The 18,549-nt window shown below is 33.9% G+C and overlaps 1 protein-coding gene across 3 annotated transcripts in view; it reads left to right on the forward strand.

Moving 5' to 3' along the window:
* Positions 1 to 18,549, forward strand: part of LOC150110335 (macrophage mannose receptor 1-like) — a 190,681-nt gene that overhangs the window by 63,545 nt on the left and 108,587 nt on the right. For all 3 annotated transcript variants that reach the window (XM_090393010.1, XM_090393018.1, XM_090393026.1), the window contains exons 5-7: positions 4,445 to 4,567; positions 7,720 to 7,874; positions 12,195 to 12,294. In XM_090393010.1, the coding sequence (XP_090249136.1) occupies positions 4,445 to 4,567; positions 7,720 to 7,874; positions 12,195 to 12,294 (378 nt within the window). The remainder of the gene's footprint in view (positions 1 to 4,444; positions 4,568 to 7,719; positions 7,875 to 12,194; positions 12,295 to 18,549) is intronic.

Raw genomic sequence — 18,549 nt, forward strand, 5'->3', positions numbered from 1 at the left:
ATATTATTTCTGGGAAAATTCGCATGTTATTCCTGTAAAAATAAACTATTATCTTAATGACTAATATAGCCTACTTTCGTTCAGGATCGACCCATTTTTTACAATCATTGGACGCTGTAAAAAATTCTAGGACATTACTGAAGTGTTATAAAACTGATATATGAAGAATAAAAATAGGAGAAAATTTGGACATACCTTTTTTTTTTGGACGTTGTTTTCTGTCTCCTTATTCTGGCAATGTGCCTTGAAATGGTATTAAACTGTTAAAGTAAGAGGGATTTTTTGGCGTTGGGGGAAGTGCGGATAAAGTAATGTCACGAAATTATTTAAAAAAAACGGGTTTTTAATATATGTATGATATTATTATTATTAAGGGTGGGTAGAGAGCGTTTTGGGAGGGAGGGTGAGAGAAGGATCTGAAGATAGAAATTATTTTAGGGGGAAGCGGAAGGATGTAGGGAAAAAGTGACTGAAATTTTTGTGTCATCTGTGTTCTTCTAAACCATTCTACTGTGGTCATTCTTTCTTTTATTTGCTGCATACTGAAAGAACTCTTTCGAATTACTCTTAGCTCGTTCAGCTAATCTCCTCTCATTGCAATTTTTTTCTTCCTTACAATACCAGTCACTCTTTTGGTGTGTACTTTCTCGTCATCTCTCTCTATGAATCCCTTCCACATGCTTATCAGTTTTATATTTTTAACTCTTAAAATATAATCCTGATAAATCTAACAATGTTGAACGTGTCTAAACTTATACCAACTATCTTTAGAAATAAAGAAATAATTTATAGGGAAATAACATTAGTTCACACTGTTTTGCATATTCAAGCTAAAAACGTATTAAAAATCTGATAAATCCAAGAAATGTGGCTGAGGTTGTTATGAAAGTCAAAGCTGTTGTTTACAAGCTAACAACAGGGCATGGAATACTTCAGAAGATGTTGACTAGAAGAAGTGAATTTTCTCTCATCAGCCAGAAATTTAGTGAACTGAGTAACTGGGAAAGATAGACTTCGTTGAAGATAGACTCCTTGGAAGAATCATGATCGGTCACTCCGTCAGTGGTGGATAACGTTATATACGGATAAACTGCACTGAAAACTGTTCAGCAAACAGATGTATTTGCAGAGCTATAAAACTATTGTGCAGTTTGAAGTGTCAGAAAACACTATCATGTTATAAAATGTAGGTAGATCACCATTTTGTTCAAATACTCTAGGTTACTAAGAGTTCAACAAATCTTCATATTGTGAGACGTACAGGCAGTTTACTATTATAAATAGTAAAAACTCTATTTAATATTCAATATTAAATAGAGTTTAACATAAATGTTCAACAACTGTAAAAGATTTTCGTGTATATATATATATACACAAAAGGTGTGAAGCATAAATTAAAAAAAAAAAAAGATATGGCAAAAATGTCTGGTTAAACACAGAGGTTTCCGGTTAAAGGGAATCATATTTTCTTTTATGAAAAGGGCAAACCATGCATGTAAGTAATTATTTACCATTTTTTGGATGACGAATTAAAATCAACTCCCTCAGTTCCAAGATCAGCCAACTTTCGGTCTCCTCTGATCATTCACGAGAAAGAGCTCAGACGAAGTCTCAAAATAACCAAATACTGAAAAGCCTGTGACCTGATGGGTTCCCCACTTATGTTCAAACTTTTGAATGGCAATTAATAAACAACTTTATTGTTTTTACAATTTTTCTTATTCCTCTGACATCTACATTCCGACATCTACATCTACATTCATCTATATTTACTACAAATCTCTTATAAAAGTCTCTCTGTTCTTAGTATCATCTACACCCGACTTCATCATCCGAAGCCTTAAAATTATTTGGTAGCTAAAGTTATTTCCTAACCAACTTTATCCACCATTTGAAAACATAAGGGCCTGGAAAAGTCTACAGAGGACCTTGTTATTACTCGAGATATTTCGAACACATCCGAGGAGATCTAATATAGAAGCTTTCTTACTAAACTACCATTTCATTATCTACATTGCACAGTTTGCAACTGGATATCTGGTTTCCTTTGTAGTCGTTAAATGTTTTTCGGTGGTTGATGATTACACTATTGAGATTTTAACCAATGTCAGTATACAACAAAAGTCAGTATTGTACTTTACACTTTTCCTTCTATACATGAGTGATTTTCTTTTAATAACCTCAGATATTTTCCACAAAATGAAATATATATTCCAAAGTTTCGTTATTAATGTACAGTATATTCCCTTCCCCTTTAAATACGACACACATTTATATGCTCAGACATTCCAAGCTTGATAGCTTTCATAACATGCTTCTGAAAGTGATCTGATGCTATTTCATCCAGGTGGGGAAAACACCGTGTATACTATTAAAACGCTATTGTAAAGAAAGGTCTCGCTTCCCTTCATTATTCTTATTTTTGGTAGTTCTTTGATCTATAGACGAAAGAAGAGATCATGTTCCTTATTTTGCTGAAAAAAACAAAAATCCAATCACCCATTCCTTTGGTCAAGGAGTGGGTGATTTCACATCCATGTGTCCATGATTTTGTTCCACCGGAAACTCGAGTATTTCTTCCCCCAGATGGCATAGAACACACGCATCTACAGATATAGGACACCTCCAGAATGCATAGACCACCGTATCCTCAAGTTACGGTTGCGAAGACTAAGAATAGTTGGAAGTTCGTGGACGCTTAAGTGCCTGTTATTTAATTTTATTTATTTATTTTTATTTAACTTGTTAAAATATGCATTAGGCGATAGATAATAAGGTCTATTTACATATTATAAGTATATAATATATATATTAGAGAAAGAAACATTTTCCTTTCGGGTATACTATAGAGAATGCAATAAATGAATTCAAAATTTACAGTTCAGTTTCAGTCTGAGTTATCTTTCAGATGAAGCGCATTGTTATCGTCAATCCACAAGAGGGTACCAGTTGTATTCCACTCCTCTATGAATTTCGGGACAGTTCTTGTTTCTTTGAAGTATTCGAGTTCCAATAAAAGCCTGCTTTTTAGTTTCCGACGTAGGATATACATAAGGGTTTGTGCAGTTTCATTGATGGATGGGTGCTGGTTATTTCTTGTCTATTTTAGGTAGAAGCTGTAGATGACGGCCTTAGCGCAGATGAAGAGGAAATTGCATGTTCTGTGTCTGAATTCCAGTAGTCGTCTTGACTGTGTGCGTAGTTACAGGTGCTAGAGGCAGTATTCAGGGCATAAGTGATTATCACTTTGTTTGCGGGACAGGTTAGATATGTATGTTCCAAGGTACCTAAAACGTCACAGAATAGACACAGATCCCTTGCTGTTAGCTGAAATTTATAGAGCTTTGAAGGAGTTGGCAAGATGTTATGCCATAGTCTCCACTGTATGTCGGAATCTGGTTTGGCACACTTCGATTTATATGGCAGATCCCACTGAAAACTGAGTGGCATATGCAGCCTTGTAGATAAGAGGGTTAAGGATGAATATAAGAAGGGCGAGATTGTAGACACTGACATGAGGAAGTGGTATATTTTCTTGTAGTTGGAGGGAAGAATTGGAAGTAAGGCTTTAGATTGTACAAGATGAAATATCGGCCCCGAGCAGTTTCTAGAAGGAATACGGATTTCCTGAGGTGAAGCGATATCTGGATAGACTTTTATAATGAGCTTGCAGCTGTTGATATTGCTTTCCAGTTTGGAGGTTCTTCATTGGTAGGCTTGTGAATGCTTTCCACTTCAAGGTCTGGGTTAGGATGGCTCTTATGGCTGTTATTCCTGCCCAGTCCATCTAGGGAGAAGAAAGGGCTGGCCAGTTGTGAGACTTGTTATTTTTCGAAAATAGTGGTTCTGTAAGTACAGCTGACTTTGCTGATCCTGTAAGTGTGTGTTTAAGTGCTGTTTTTCTACCGCTGTAGAGCATCTTTGTAAAAATGAGATAGTTTAGGAGGAGATGGTGCAGGACTAGCCATTTGGAGGATTGTGGAAAGTGTACGTCCTCTGGTGGATGCTTTCGTGATGTAATCGAAGGTGGTTACATAGGTGTGATTGCATTGAGGCGTCTTTAGGAGGAGGATTATCCTGAAGGATCTAATCTTGTTTTCAAGGGAAATCAGGCCTTGACCTCCCTTGCTGTGTGGCTTGCAGAGTTGAGGGTATGTTGTCCAGTGAGTTTTATTCCAGAGGACACGTTTGATTTCCTTTTGAATGTAGTAGAGAAATTCTTTAGGAGGTGTGAGTACTTTGGAATTATGCCATAAGACACAGAACCACTGATAAATGGATAGATAGATTGAAGGAATTCCGTTTATAATGTAGGAATTTTATTTAGTATGTTTAATAATAAGCAACTTCCATTTTGTCATTTTACTCAAAAAACTTAAAAATTAAAACTTTTCTAACAATCACTAAAATTTCTTTTGTTTTCTATTTCATTTTAATCTTAAAGGAAATAAATGCTTTAGACTTTTTGGCAAGATTGAACGGAATCGAGAAAGTTGGGAAAGTGCCAGGGATAAATGTTTACAATTAGGTGCCACGCTGGCATCAGTTCACAGTTCTGAAGAAGCAGGTAAGTGACAATATGGATCCTTTTAACACATCTTAAACTATAATAATGTGATTGGTGTGTGTGTGTGTGTGTGTGTGTGTGTGTGTGTGTGTGTGTGTGTGTGTGTGTGTGTGTGTGTGTGTGTGTGTGTGTGTGTGTGTTATAGGACACAAAAATCTACTGTTGCACTCCTCAGGAATATAGTTTAATAAACCTTTTAAATACTACTCCAAATGAGAAGAAATATTGCTTCTCAGGTAAGCATGTAATCAGCTATGCAGTCAGACATCTGGGTATCTTCTATATAACAGACATCCTTTCAAAACAGCATTCTCCTGAATTGCGACGATCATGTCACATATAATTTCATTCCGTAACTATTCTTTCTGAATGTTATTTTATTTATTCATTTTTAAAAAAAAAATATTTACCATGGATTATTATATGGCAATGGCCTTGATATATATATTAATTTTTGCAAATAAAAACAAATATGTCTAGGCTAGAAAATTCATATGCTTGAATTTATCAGACGAATACTGCTGGAACTAAATTTACTCAAACTTCCTTAATGTTCCTTCCCATTTTCTTTCTTTTCTTAAAAATTATGTGCTGTGGGGTGCTGTACTGTGTTTCTTTCATTGGTCTGTTTTCTGCTCTCTCTCTCTTTAAAGTTCTTACTTTAAAACTTTTGATATATATATATATATATATATATATATATATATATATATATATATATATATATATATTAAATACAGTCGAGACAATGATCTGCAGAAAATTGTTTTCTTTCTTATGGCTTATCACTTTATAATAAACCATTTATTTTTTCAAATGATATGGAACGCAGATATATGGTCTTTTGCACTCCTTTTCTGTTTAAATCCAGTTTCTAAATCTGAACATTTTGGTTCACGTTTTCTTCACTTAGAGATTATAAGATGTGTAAAAAATAGATTTTCAACTTGTATAATTTTTGCTATCATTTTTTTTTAAAATAAGAATAACTGCAAGCAATTTCTTTTGGTCAGATCTTCTTACTCCATTCAATATAGTTTAATCTTGCGAAATGTAATTACAGTATCCCCTTGTCTCCTCTAAACAATTCTGAAGGGTCATTGCCACTTCCTTCCGTTTTTGATCTTAAACTAAATTGAATCTTTCTACTTGTTTTTTCTAAATAAATTAAACAAAAACTCTTCTATATTATAATTAGGTCAATTCTCTCTATATTTGTGGTCCAATTTATCATTAAACTTGAAGCTTTCGATGCTTTTTAATGTTTCGTAATATTTATTCAGTCTTTATTCTCAACAATCCAACTTTTCGTATAAAATCATACGTTAATAGCTTAGTTATTTGGTATTTTGTAGCATGGTTATTGAAGATTATCATTTGATTATCATTTAGATTTCATTTATCAAAATAAAGATTATAAGTTATCATTCTCGATTCCTTTGCATTTTTGGATAAGCAGTTTTTTTAGGTAAGCCTTATCTTCTGTTTAGTCTGTCTATTCAGATAATTATATTTTTCATTGTGGTTCCCATGGATGTGGCGGATTGGTCGTAATCTTCTCCACTGTTCAAAAGGCTCTAATATTTCTTGGGTAATCCAAAGTTTAATTATACTGCATTCCCTTCCTAGGATAATTTTATTGATTCCATTAAAACTGTTGATAAAAATATCAAAGAACAATGCATTTTGGAAAGAGAATGCGTAATACGTTTCTTAAACGGTTTTAGTAGTATTTGATTAGAAAGAAGCACGGTTAATCTTTTATCTTCTTATCTTTCTAATTCCGAATTTCAATATGAATGTTTGCTACGACTAAATTATGATCTGCCATTGTCAGTTAGTTTTTATAAGTATATAATGACTTAGGTTCTCAGTTATTCTATCTGTGGATATCGAAGTAAGTCCCTTTTCGTGGCGTTTTATCTGAAGACGTTTATGAAGATTCATTTCGAAAAGCAACGAAGTAAGTCCCTTTTCGTGGCGTTTTATCTGAAGAAGTTTATGAGGATTCATTTTGAAAAGCAAATTCTTTCCTTTCTATAACTATTTCGATTTTTGTATTTAAGTTTCCTTGAACTATCAGCCAATTTCTCTTGGTTGTTTCACTGATCATGTTATTGCTTTGGTCAAAAAAGAGATCCACTTCTGATCACCATATGAAGTTTCATTCAGACGGTAACCTTTATTATTATTACTGCAGGTCTACTGTTCACAGGTTTAAAGCCTATGAAATAGTGGATAATATTCTTTGTATGAAGAAACCAATCTCTACTTTTCTTTCTTCTGAATACTCGAGTAAAGAAAGAGATTTCCTTCTTTTGCTATTAATGCTTTTTCTTTTGTTAAATAAACAGTTAAGAATGTATAGACAAATGGCTTGGAAGGAATTAACACATACTCATACAACATGAATACATACAAAAATACAACAAAAATAAAACAAAAGAATAAAAGAATAAAATACTTTGATCGAATTAATTCTTACAGTTTTAAGAAGACACATATCTTATTAGAATGAGAATACCAGTAGAAAGAAGTAGAAATAACATGTAAGGTAACCAGAAGTTGTAAACCGAATAAAATTAATAGTTGAAATTCGCAAATAAACAAAATAGGCTAGATTGTCAACATTGGAATATTAACAAGCTTACGATTGAGGTATTTCCAGGATAAACTTAAAAACGTAATGAAATAAAGGCATTTTGTGGGTAAGAGACACATAAAATGTAATAATAAAAAACACGGTTTGAAAACAGTTTTAACTGAAACTTTATCATCCTTAAAACTATGCGAAAAAAACACTGTATATGATTTTATATTTATTAATTTTGTGTTTACCAAGAAGCATTTTAATTACATACAGGAAAATAAACTAAAATAAATTTAATTGGAACTATTGCTGCGCTATAAACCATTATTACATACAAATAATCTCGTACGTTTTTCTTAAATGTTTGCATGTTATTTTCGACGATCTTTTGAAGAAAAGAAAGAAAAGTCTTCAATGGATAATCCAAACCCGCCTCTGTCGCTAATAAACGGACAAAGAAATAAATTAATTTAAAGCAATTTACATAAAGTGTTTATTTTTTTAATAATCCTAGGATTCCACCGCATTTTTAAGCTGTTCTTTTTACTTCGACTTGTTCTAGATTTTCTTAATGGTCTAGTTGTTGACGCTGAAACAAACGCTTGGATTGGTCTCTACGAAGAGGACAAGTCTTCCGCATTTCGGTGGGTGGACGAATCGCCTGTTGACTACGTGAACTGGGCCGATAACGAACCATCGTCTTATAGCTACAGCACGGTAATAATTCATATACTGTTTCACTAAGTCTATTAAATTTATACAACGTGCAATAGTTAGTAGGCATTCTAATACTTTATAAAAATAATTCATGAATATAATGAATATTGAATGAATAGAACAATGAGTTCTACTCAATGTTCTACTCATTCATATTCATTCATTATACTCATATAATGAATAAATATGAGTATAATGAATGCTTAGAAAAGAATACATCCAGATTACGGGGTGTTGGAGCTGGGTTCTTTACTTTTAGAGTGGTAAATGAGTGGAATAAGCTGCCAGAGTCTGTATGACAGTGAACGAGTTCAAGGCAAGGTATGATAGATACTGTAAGAATGTCGAATAGTTTTGTGGGCATGATGTTTAAGGCTTTCCTCGATGAGTCTAAGGACTTCCTGGAGTAGCCCGAAATAATAATAATAATATTAATAATAATTTCATGGGAAGATCAAACGAAGTATTAGCGACTTTATGTGCTCGTATATACGAGTACCTGAAATTCATCAAGCTATTTAGATAAGCAGACTAATGAAAACATATTTTAAGTTAATTTTCTGAAAAGGAAATATAAGAGTAAGAAATATAACAGTAAGAATAATTCTAACCAAATGACAGAGATCAATGTAAGTGGATATACATTGATTCAAAAGCAGTCAACGAACACCTGAGTGAAACAAACATCCATGGCGCGAAATTAACAAGACGTTGAACCCGCTTGCGCTGCGATATTCGAGCAATCCTACGTGGTCTAATTTCCAAGAGAGAACGATACGATCAATCGAAAGTTTGAATTACACGGAATAATGAGGTCCTCGACTGCTGTGGGGTAGATATCTGTTCACTCCACTGGACGCTCCACTTCATCTCACAGATGTTGAATAAGATTGAGTTCAGGGATGTGTAGAGGCCAGTCAAGTATTATAACGTTCGTGTCTATAAACCAGACAAATACTCAACAGCCTCATAATACGGTGAGTTGTCTTGCTGAAAGAGACACCGGTCAGTTCCTAGAAACGATACAAAGTAGGAAGCATGGCATTGACCAGAATGTTGAGATACCTCTCGGAGTTCAATTTTCGTAGCACTCCAAACAGAGGTCCGAGGCTAAACCAGGAAAAACAGGACCATGGCATCACACCATCAGCTCCGAACTTCATATTTGGGTTATGCACTCTTGTAAGAGACGGTCACCAAGCATATGCCACATACGCACCCGTTCATATGCTCGTTAGAGGATGAATCTTTATTCCTCATTTAATAACACTGCTTTCCCTGTTTCCATATCACTACACATGCTCTTTGTGCCACAGAAGTCAACACTGGATGTTGACATCCGTAATGTTGGGATTGCACTTTGAGGTCTTATCATGAAAATCCATCTGTTGAGTTATTTTTTGCAGATTTGTTTCCAGTCAATGCCTCGACCTCTGCAATTAGCATGTCGACCGAAGAATTGCAGTTTTTGTATATCATTCTTACCACTCTACAGTCACATTCGTTAAGGTCCTGTTTTTGTGGTGGGTCGTCCAATACAGTGGCAATTGAAGTTGATTCCCTTTGCTTCCATTACAGAATGGCTCAGAACTGTTGACTTAGTATGGAGTGTTTGTCAACATTTTATCGCAGAGATAAGCCTGCACAATGACGTCCTATCACGATGCATCTTTGAAGCTCGGTCAGTTCTTACTCACAGCTATTTCAACCCGAAATGAGTTGCACTGACTTGGGATTTATAACGGCTGTTATAAACCCCACATCAGTGCCTCCAATTTATAACACGTGATGGGTTGCAGGCAACGGTGCACCTTACCCATCTTTTGGGGTGTCCGTTGGCTTCAAGCTGTGTACGTGTATTATATGAAATCCCCCTCTTGCAAGTTGATGGGAAAGCCCACTGAGAAAGCATTTCCTTATCAAAGTAAATTGTACCAACAATCATATCATGAGAAAAGCGTTTCGAAGTGCGGCCAAATTGTACGGCATTCTGGTCCGATAAACGAATTCCTTTTATATCGGGTTGTGCGACTGAACTTGGGGGAGGATCGATTATGATATGTAGATCTTTGGAAAGAGTGTCTGTCCCTTTATAATGGCCGATGAGGATGTCTGATTTCACTTCTAAAATGGTTCAATAACAGACACACTAAGAGGGAAATATGTCAAAATTATAATATATGTCGATAATTGCATAATTTTCTGAAGTGAATCAAGTCATACCTATTACAGTACTCTGTAAGGGCTCTTAAAAAACAACAGGATTAATTGCATATCTGAACTGCCTACTCCGGATTGAATACGAAATGATGGAAAGCTCCAAGATCTGCTTGGGTGAAGGACGAATACTTCTCGTCCTGTTTAAATGTAGTTCTAAAGTTATAGATAACACTTATTGTTGTTGATTATCATTCCATTTGTATTTTTTTATTTGGAAATCAGTTATTAATCATATACGACCTATGAATAATGGCAGAAGGAGAGATCTCGAACAGCAACTCAATGCTTATAACTCAGCGGATATTTAGAGCTCAGTCATAGTGGAAGGCAATATTTAATTTGTTAGGTACTACCAACTACATTTTAGTATAAATTAAATTAACATACCTGTAATATATATATATATATATATATATATATATATATATATATATATATATATATATATATATATATATATATATATATATATATATATATATATATATATATATATACACCGCTTGCTCAAAAAGCAATATAACTTTCTTTATCTAAATATTTTTGATAGGTAAATTGACCAAATTTGGATTAAGGAGTTCTAATGAAAGACATAGGAATACTTCCTCTAGTTTGCGAATAGGATCGAGCTTATGACGTCTTGAACATTTTCATGCTTGGATCCAAGCATGAAAATGTTCGTTTTCAGTTGATGAGAGAACCCCCCCCCCCCATTGTTGTGTGACGTCATTTAATTGCATATTGGATATTTCAATACGGTTGCAAAAAGCTTCTAATATTCGAGCACAAATGTGATTCAAATAAACTCATTACAGTTCGTAAATCTTCCATTGATGACTGTGATACAGAAGTCTTTACTTCCATTAAACACTTGTACATCTAATGGAGTATAGGAGAAATTAATCTGTACATGACCTGCATTGCTCTACGAATTACACACGGGTTGACTCTAAGTGACGGATGTGTTGTATGTTCTCCATCGCATCGGACTCTGGTTCTTGTTTGACGTTCTCTTATTTACATTCGTACGCAAAAGATGATGCTCGCCAGCGAATGTTAACTAGACCATGCAGATGAAGCGCATTACCATCACGATTCGAAGGTATAGCAATGAGGGATTCTCCTAAACGGCCTGATTGCTGTATACGCTGTATGCATACAGCTTATACAACAATCATACAATATATATCACGCACTGTCTCTACCTGGGAAAAAGGTTTGTTTGCTACAGATCAAAATCGTGAATGCTACAATAACAATCCAGAAATTGTTATGAAATTTCTTTAACAAGAAATCATAAAATGTTCTTATGCTTTCTAGTTCCTTACCATTCAAATAAAACAAATTTCTACATGACAAAAAATGGTACGATCCAAATGCTTATTTTGCATTTAATATAGAGCCTCTCAGCCAGTATAGACGAAACCCTTTCTTTGGAAAGGCCTGTGTTCGATTCCGGTTCAATGACGGGAGGAACCTTTGTCTCTCTTTCGACTAAAGGTGAGTTATCGAGTCTGTCTCATACGAAGCTAAGGTGTTTTTTTTCACCCGGGAACTCGGGTTTGTCGTCCCTCAGAACAGGCAAACAGGCTCCGTGAACACACATGGATTAATTCATCAATATTTCTCAGCTATATGCCAGTTCCAAGCCTGGATAAAACGGGGAAGGGGGGTTGGGTAAATCAATGGTGAACTACGCTATAAACGTCTCACGATGAATACTTCGTGGGCAATTCCTACAAAGTCACCGAGGGTCGGAAACTACTGAAAGGTAAAAACCAGGCATTTAATGCAGCTAGGCAATTAACTAAAATTCAACGCAGAATTACTTTTATAGTGTATTTTGTAAACCATTTATATCTTTTGCTGAAAATAAATACCACTACTATTTTTCTTAATTTGAATCTGGATTATTTTACATTCACTTTAATTATGTAAACCAAAAAGTATTACAATTTCTTAATTCACTTGTTTCAATTTTATTATACCGCATTGCATTTTGTATTCGTGTGATCAGCATTACTCCGTTGTCTAAAATACCAGCGGAGTCAGCTATATCTGCGAATATGCAAAGTTATATGTGTATTTAATTTTATATAGGAAGATTGCGTTCATATGTCGATCGTCATTTATCGCTTAGGGAAATGGGTCGATGCTCCATGTAACGTAAAGATGGCATTCATTTGTCAGAAATATAAAGGTAAGAAACTAACAGAAACAAAAAACAAACATGACATCATGCTAAAATAATATCACTGTTTGCCTTTCAGGAGATTTAGTCATCACCCAGATAATTACATCAGATTAAAGGATACGATTCGTTTTCAGACTCTTCTTCCATTTTTATAATTTCAGAGTGAACTAGACTTCGTAACATAAAGATATCAGAAAATTAAAGGAAAATGTTTCATTCCTTGCTTCTTTGAAAAAAGGCTTCCTTCATTTGTCTTCAAGATTCCATCTGTATGAATATATGGCTTATGAAATGACAATAAAGAAAATATACACTGGAAAGAAATTACAGGACACCATGGAGTGAGAAACAGTCATAACGCAGCTTACTAAGGTTTTACCTCCTTTCGCTACGATGACATCGACATGAGAAGTGAGTAATAGTGAAATTTTTCAGACAAAATGTAACATATTATTGGAGATAATAGAAACTACCTAGACTATGTACTGCGGTGTTAGCGAAGAAGTTACTAAAGTGTGCTAATGATTATTGTTCGATTGAACCGGCTGTGCCTTTGACCTGGATGCATAATTTGAGTTTTATAAGATTCTATGATTATACTGATTGAAACGGGACGTATATGTGTAAAGAATGAAATGTTTTAACTCTCGACCAATCAGGAATTCTGGTTGGCAGGGAAGAGTTTGAAAAGATTGTGTATGAACTTGCATACAGAAATGGCTTCACGTAGAAACTGTACTATACAATGAACAACAGTGACTTACAAAAAGAAGGTTATGCTTGAATAACTTGCTCACATTTTTTAATAATTTTTAGGTTGAGTTAGAGAAGGAGAATGGATGCATCATAATGCTTTTGTAATTTGCTACAGCTTTTGACAGGATAGGGCACACAAGACTGTCAAATATGTTGCACGATACGAAATTTCATTATAAAGCATTAGCTTTGTTAAGGGAGTGCTGATTGACAGGTATCGAGACAGGGCATATGGAGTTGGGGGACGGAGACTTGTTCCTCTACTGGATATAAAATGACCAGTAATGTACCCCAAGGGAACATTGCTTGGTCCAAATGTATTGGATGTTTTCACTAATCATATTGAGAAGGAATTTGATCGGAGATATCTAGCTGATTTCTGATTATGCAAACATTAGGCAGAGTAATCAGAATATGAGTAAAATACGACACTTGCAAAATTATTTGATTAGTCTGCCATTGTGGATATGTCAAAATTATATCAGTTGTACGTGATAAATGTGAATATATCCAATTTCGTAATGATATATATTCAGCTATGGTTTCTATTTGTGGGATTCTGGTAAAGGCAAGTGATTAATTTGGGATCTTAGAAATTTAGTAGACAGGAATATTTTAGTTTCTATTTAGATAAACATTTGTTAGCTTAGTTGGCCACATAAATATTGACAAATATAACCGCTCTACTACACTAAGTGCTGTATTTATAATACATTGATTTATACTGTAATGAACCAACAAGTGAAATTTTTTCTTTCGGTATACAACTGAATACATTTACGAATCTCTTATTAAGCTTCCCTAAGAAGGATATCATATCTGTCAACTTTGAAATCGAAAAAGGAGTAAAGCAGGGATGTGTCTTATCACCCTCACTCTACAATATACATAGTGAGCGAGGTTTTTAAAATATTTCAGAATTGAAAGGTGCAAAAGTCGAAGGTAGGAACTTTAACAACTTCAGGTATGCAGATTACACAGTCCTTATAACTGAATCTGAAGATTGTCTTCAAAACTTAGTCAGGGAAATTTGAAACAGAAACATGAGATTAATTATTAACCTAAAGAACACAAAGTGCCTGTTTATATCAAAAGAACCAAACCAAATAAATAAGAAACTAAACATAACTGATAACAAAAGGATAATTGAACAGGTTCAGTCTTTTATATATTTGGAAGAAATGTTTACAGACACAGGAAATGCCCTTAAAGGAATAAAAGGAAGAATAGAGATAGCAATAAAAACCTTTATTGATAAGAAAAATGTTCCCGCATCCAGAGACATTAATATAGACACAAGAAAAAGATTAATAAAATGCTATGTCTGTGAAACTTGGACCCTAAATAAAGAAGCCGAGTAAACTTAGAAGCTTTCGAAATGTGGACCATGAGAAGAATGTTGAAAATACCATGGACATAGAAAATGAAAAACGAAGATGTTTTAAAGAAAGCAAATATGAAAATAAAATTAATGAAAATAATTAAAGAACGAAATCTAAAATATTTTGGACATCTGACTACAGAAGAAGGCATTCCGAAATTAATATCAGAAGGGAAACTGGATCGAAAAAGATGGAGAGGTATACCCGGGAGAATGTGGTTTGAAGACATTAAGGACTGGACTCGCTTGAATTACCATAAATGTTCCAAATCTTCTGTAAGTGACATGGTTGACAACATCGTTCTAGAGGGATGACAATTGAAGAAGAAGAAGATGGAGGATATCATCATTTATTGCATATTAATTTGTTTACTGCATTGTCGGAATTTCATATATATCTCACTAAAACAGCTTATACACACAAATACACGCACACAATACCGTGTGGTGACTCCACACTGAACTGGAAATTCTCATATCGTAGAGGGCTATTAATCAGTCAAGTACTTTAGGAAGAGTGCGAGTGTCACTGTCCGAGTGTGACCTTATTAGATTTAAGAAGTCTGCAAGGTTTCTGTTTTAAAATAGGTTTTTTTTGAAGATATTTATATTTCTGAAATCTAAAATTTCTAGGTTGCTTTTGTATCTATGATTGTCATATGTGAGTACAAGACTATTGGCAATAAGCCCTCACATATATGTCAGGGCTTATTGCCAGTAGCTTATTGCCTTTCATATGTGAGTGCTCATTGCCAGTAGTTTTGTTATACGAAACATTTCCAGTTATTCTGTAGTCAGCACCAAAGTAACGTGTTAGCATAAATGCATAGTCGATTAGGTGTTTGGTGCTTAAAATTTTACATGATAAAATTGCACACTGTAATGATGGTAATGTATATAGTTTGAAGCCTGCTTAAATTGTTATTATTATTGTAATCTTAAAACACTTTCACAATAATGCTTTGTATAGAAGTGCTTTGAATATATGGAGGAGATTAATTATTTCATCTATATAGTTGCTTACTCTTAACTGGAATTTGCTTTGTAGATATATTATGTGACTATGCCACTTCATGTCTGAGTAAATATAAATTTCAAGTAATCATATTGTTTGAACCTGATTTTAATTGTAGTTTAACTGATGGATTTGCCTTGTATATTGAAGTGTAGATGTTTGAATTGCTACTTATTGAATTTCAACTGGGTGAATGGGTGGGTTTCCAAATAGCATTTACTTGCTTCCGTTGGAGCTTAGGAGAATGGGGATCACGGTGACATTATAATTCATTTAAATGTTTGATTGCGAAGTGCCTAACAAAATATTTAAAGAGCACTGGTGATCAGAATGTTTACATACTATAGGTATGTTATTTGGTATTAGAAAATGATAACTCTTAGAGTAGCTACTTCATGTTGGACTTTTATTATTATTATTATTATTATTATTATTATTATTATTATTATTATTATTATTATTATTATTATATTATTATTAATTTATTCACAAAATCGATACACAGTCAAAACAAGATATCATATAAATTAAAATTTGACTGGTGATTCAGAACAATTCGGATTCTGTACAAGAATCTAAGAATAGTCCGTCAGGAAGCGTCGTAAATATGGACTGTTCCAAGTAATGCTGTTTTTTGTAATTCATATGGGATCATTGATTTTTAATGGCTCTAAATAGTTGGACAGCTTCTTTGAAGTTGCACCAAGTGCATCGATAACTACTTCGATGGCTTTGATGTGTTTAAGCCACAGTCGGCCAACTTCGATTGCTAGATTTCGAAATTTAGTGATTTTTTTCCAGTTCTTTGTTGTAAATTTGTTGTTATCACTTGGTACTGCAATATCCATAATCCAAAATTGTCGATGTTCGATAATTGTGATGTCATATCTATTTTGTTCCAAATGCCGATCAGATTTTATTCTAAAGTCCCAGAGAATTTTTGCTCTTTAGTTTTCCAATACAGTTTCTATTTTATGCTGCCACCAATTATCAGAAGTAGGAAAGCCATGTTTTTTGCATACATGGCAAAGAACTATTTTGGCCACTTGATCATGGCAGTATTTATAGTTAGTTTGAGCTATTTTGCTGCAGGCACTGATTAAATGTTCTACAGTCTCATCTTTTTGATCGCTAATCTGCATTTGGTGTCATTATTGATGTTGAAAATTTTTTGCTTTGATTGCATTAGTTTGTAATGCCCGTTCTTGAGCTGCTACAATAAATCCTTCTGTTTCTTTTTTAATGTATTCGTGTTTTAGCCATTTTCCTGTCTTGTTGACGACAATTTTATCCTCAGTATCTCGAAGAAATTGGCCATGCAAGGGTTTATTTTTCAGCGCATATATCGCATATTTTCTTGTTCCTTTTTGTAATCAGATTTGTTTCCTGTTGCTTTTAGAAGGCCCTCTTGTGTAATTGCTTGAAGAATTGGCTCAGAGCTATTGTCGATTAAACCAATTTCTTCTTCCACACTCTGCCTCACTTGCAACAGACCCCGTCCACCTATTTTCTTCGGTAGGTACAACCGGTCAACTTCACTTCGTGGATGTAATGCATGATGCATAATCATTAGTTTTCTAGTTTTGCGGTCTAGTTTGTCCAGGTCTTCTTTTGTCCAATATATTATGGCAGCTGTGTATCGGTTTACTGGTATAGCCCAAAAATTCATTGCTCTAATTGTGCGTAATCCATTTAGTTTTGTTTTCAGAATATTTCTAACTCTATTTAAGGTATTTTGATGGATGCTACCTGTTGTTTAACTTTCGAGTGGAGAATATCATTGGCTTCTAATATTCCTAGGTATTTGTAGTGTTCGTCAGCTGAAATTGCTTTTATATATTTTTCTTGATCAAAATTAAAATTGCTAGTGCCATTAAGTTTTCCTCGTTTAATAGATAAAATTGCGCATTTATCTAAACCAAATTCCATTTTAATGTCCTCACTGAAAATACGAACTGTGTTCAATAAAGAATGAATTTTCTGGGCCTATTTTCCATATAGCTTCAAGTCATCCATGTACAACAGATGGGAAATTTTAATTTTACATTTTGGAATTTCATACCGAAGTTTTTTTCTTCAAAATCATAGACAAAGGTATCAAAGAAATATTGAAGAGCAATATCCAAGGTGACAAGGAATCACCTTGGAAAATTCCACTGTTAATGCTGATATCTCTAAATCGTTCATTATTCACTATTAATGTTGTTTTCCATGATTTAATAGCAGTAATAAGAAACGAACATATGTTTTTGCTAATTCCAAATATTAGCATCCAAGAGTGTGGGAGGGAATCGAGTGTTTTCTAGTAGTCAATCCGTGCCATTTCTAAATTAGTTTTTCATCTTTTTGAGTTTCTGAGAATCATTTTATTAATAAGGATCTGGTCTTTTGTTCCTCTAGGTTTTTGAAAATTGCCTTTTTGTTCAATAGGAAAAATTTGATTATCTCATAAATAGTAGTATATGGAATTTGCTATGATTGCAGTGAATAGCTTAAACATAGTTGGCGGTTCACTGCAATCATAGCAAATTCCCTGTACCACTACTTATCAGATAATCAGATTTATCCGATTGAACAAAAAGGCAATTTGATTGAACTAAATTATTATTATTATTATTATTATTATTATTATTATTATTATTATTATTATTATTATTATTATTATTATTATTATTATTATTATTATTATTAAGAGAAAACTCCAAGGTAACAGGGACTTCCTGAAGGTCTTTAGTAATAATAATAATATCTTTCAATGTCTCAATCAATATCAATTACCTGATATCATTTTAATATTCTTTTTTGTACCTCTGTTCGCTATATCAGAATCATAAGAATCCAAGAGAGTAGACCTGTGCGCAATAGTTTAAAGTTATGAAGGCATTGTAAAGAGGCAAAATGACATCCTTATATTTGTTGCCATGTTTCACCGTTGCTATTATCTTTTGAGTGCTATTTGCAATATTTGTACATGCTCCCTGAACTTCAACTTGCTATCTACTAAAACTCCAAGATCCATAGCCTAATCAGTTTCATGTAGCCTAATCCCACCAATATAATACGACATTGGATATCTCATCAGACCAAAGTGAATGACTTTACATTTAAC

This window comes from Typopeltis vanoorti, chromosome 1 (assembly GCF_054136105.1).
Source record: "Typopeltis vanoorti isolate ZY-2024b chromosome 1, IOZ_Tvanoo_1.0, whole genome shotgun sequence".
NCBI classification, from domain to species: domain Eukaryota; kingdom Metazoa; phylum Arthropoda; class Arachnida; order Uropygi; family Thelyphonidae; genus Typopeltis; species Typopeltis vanoorti.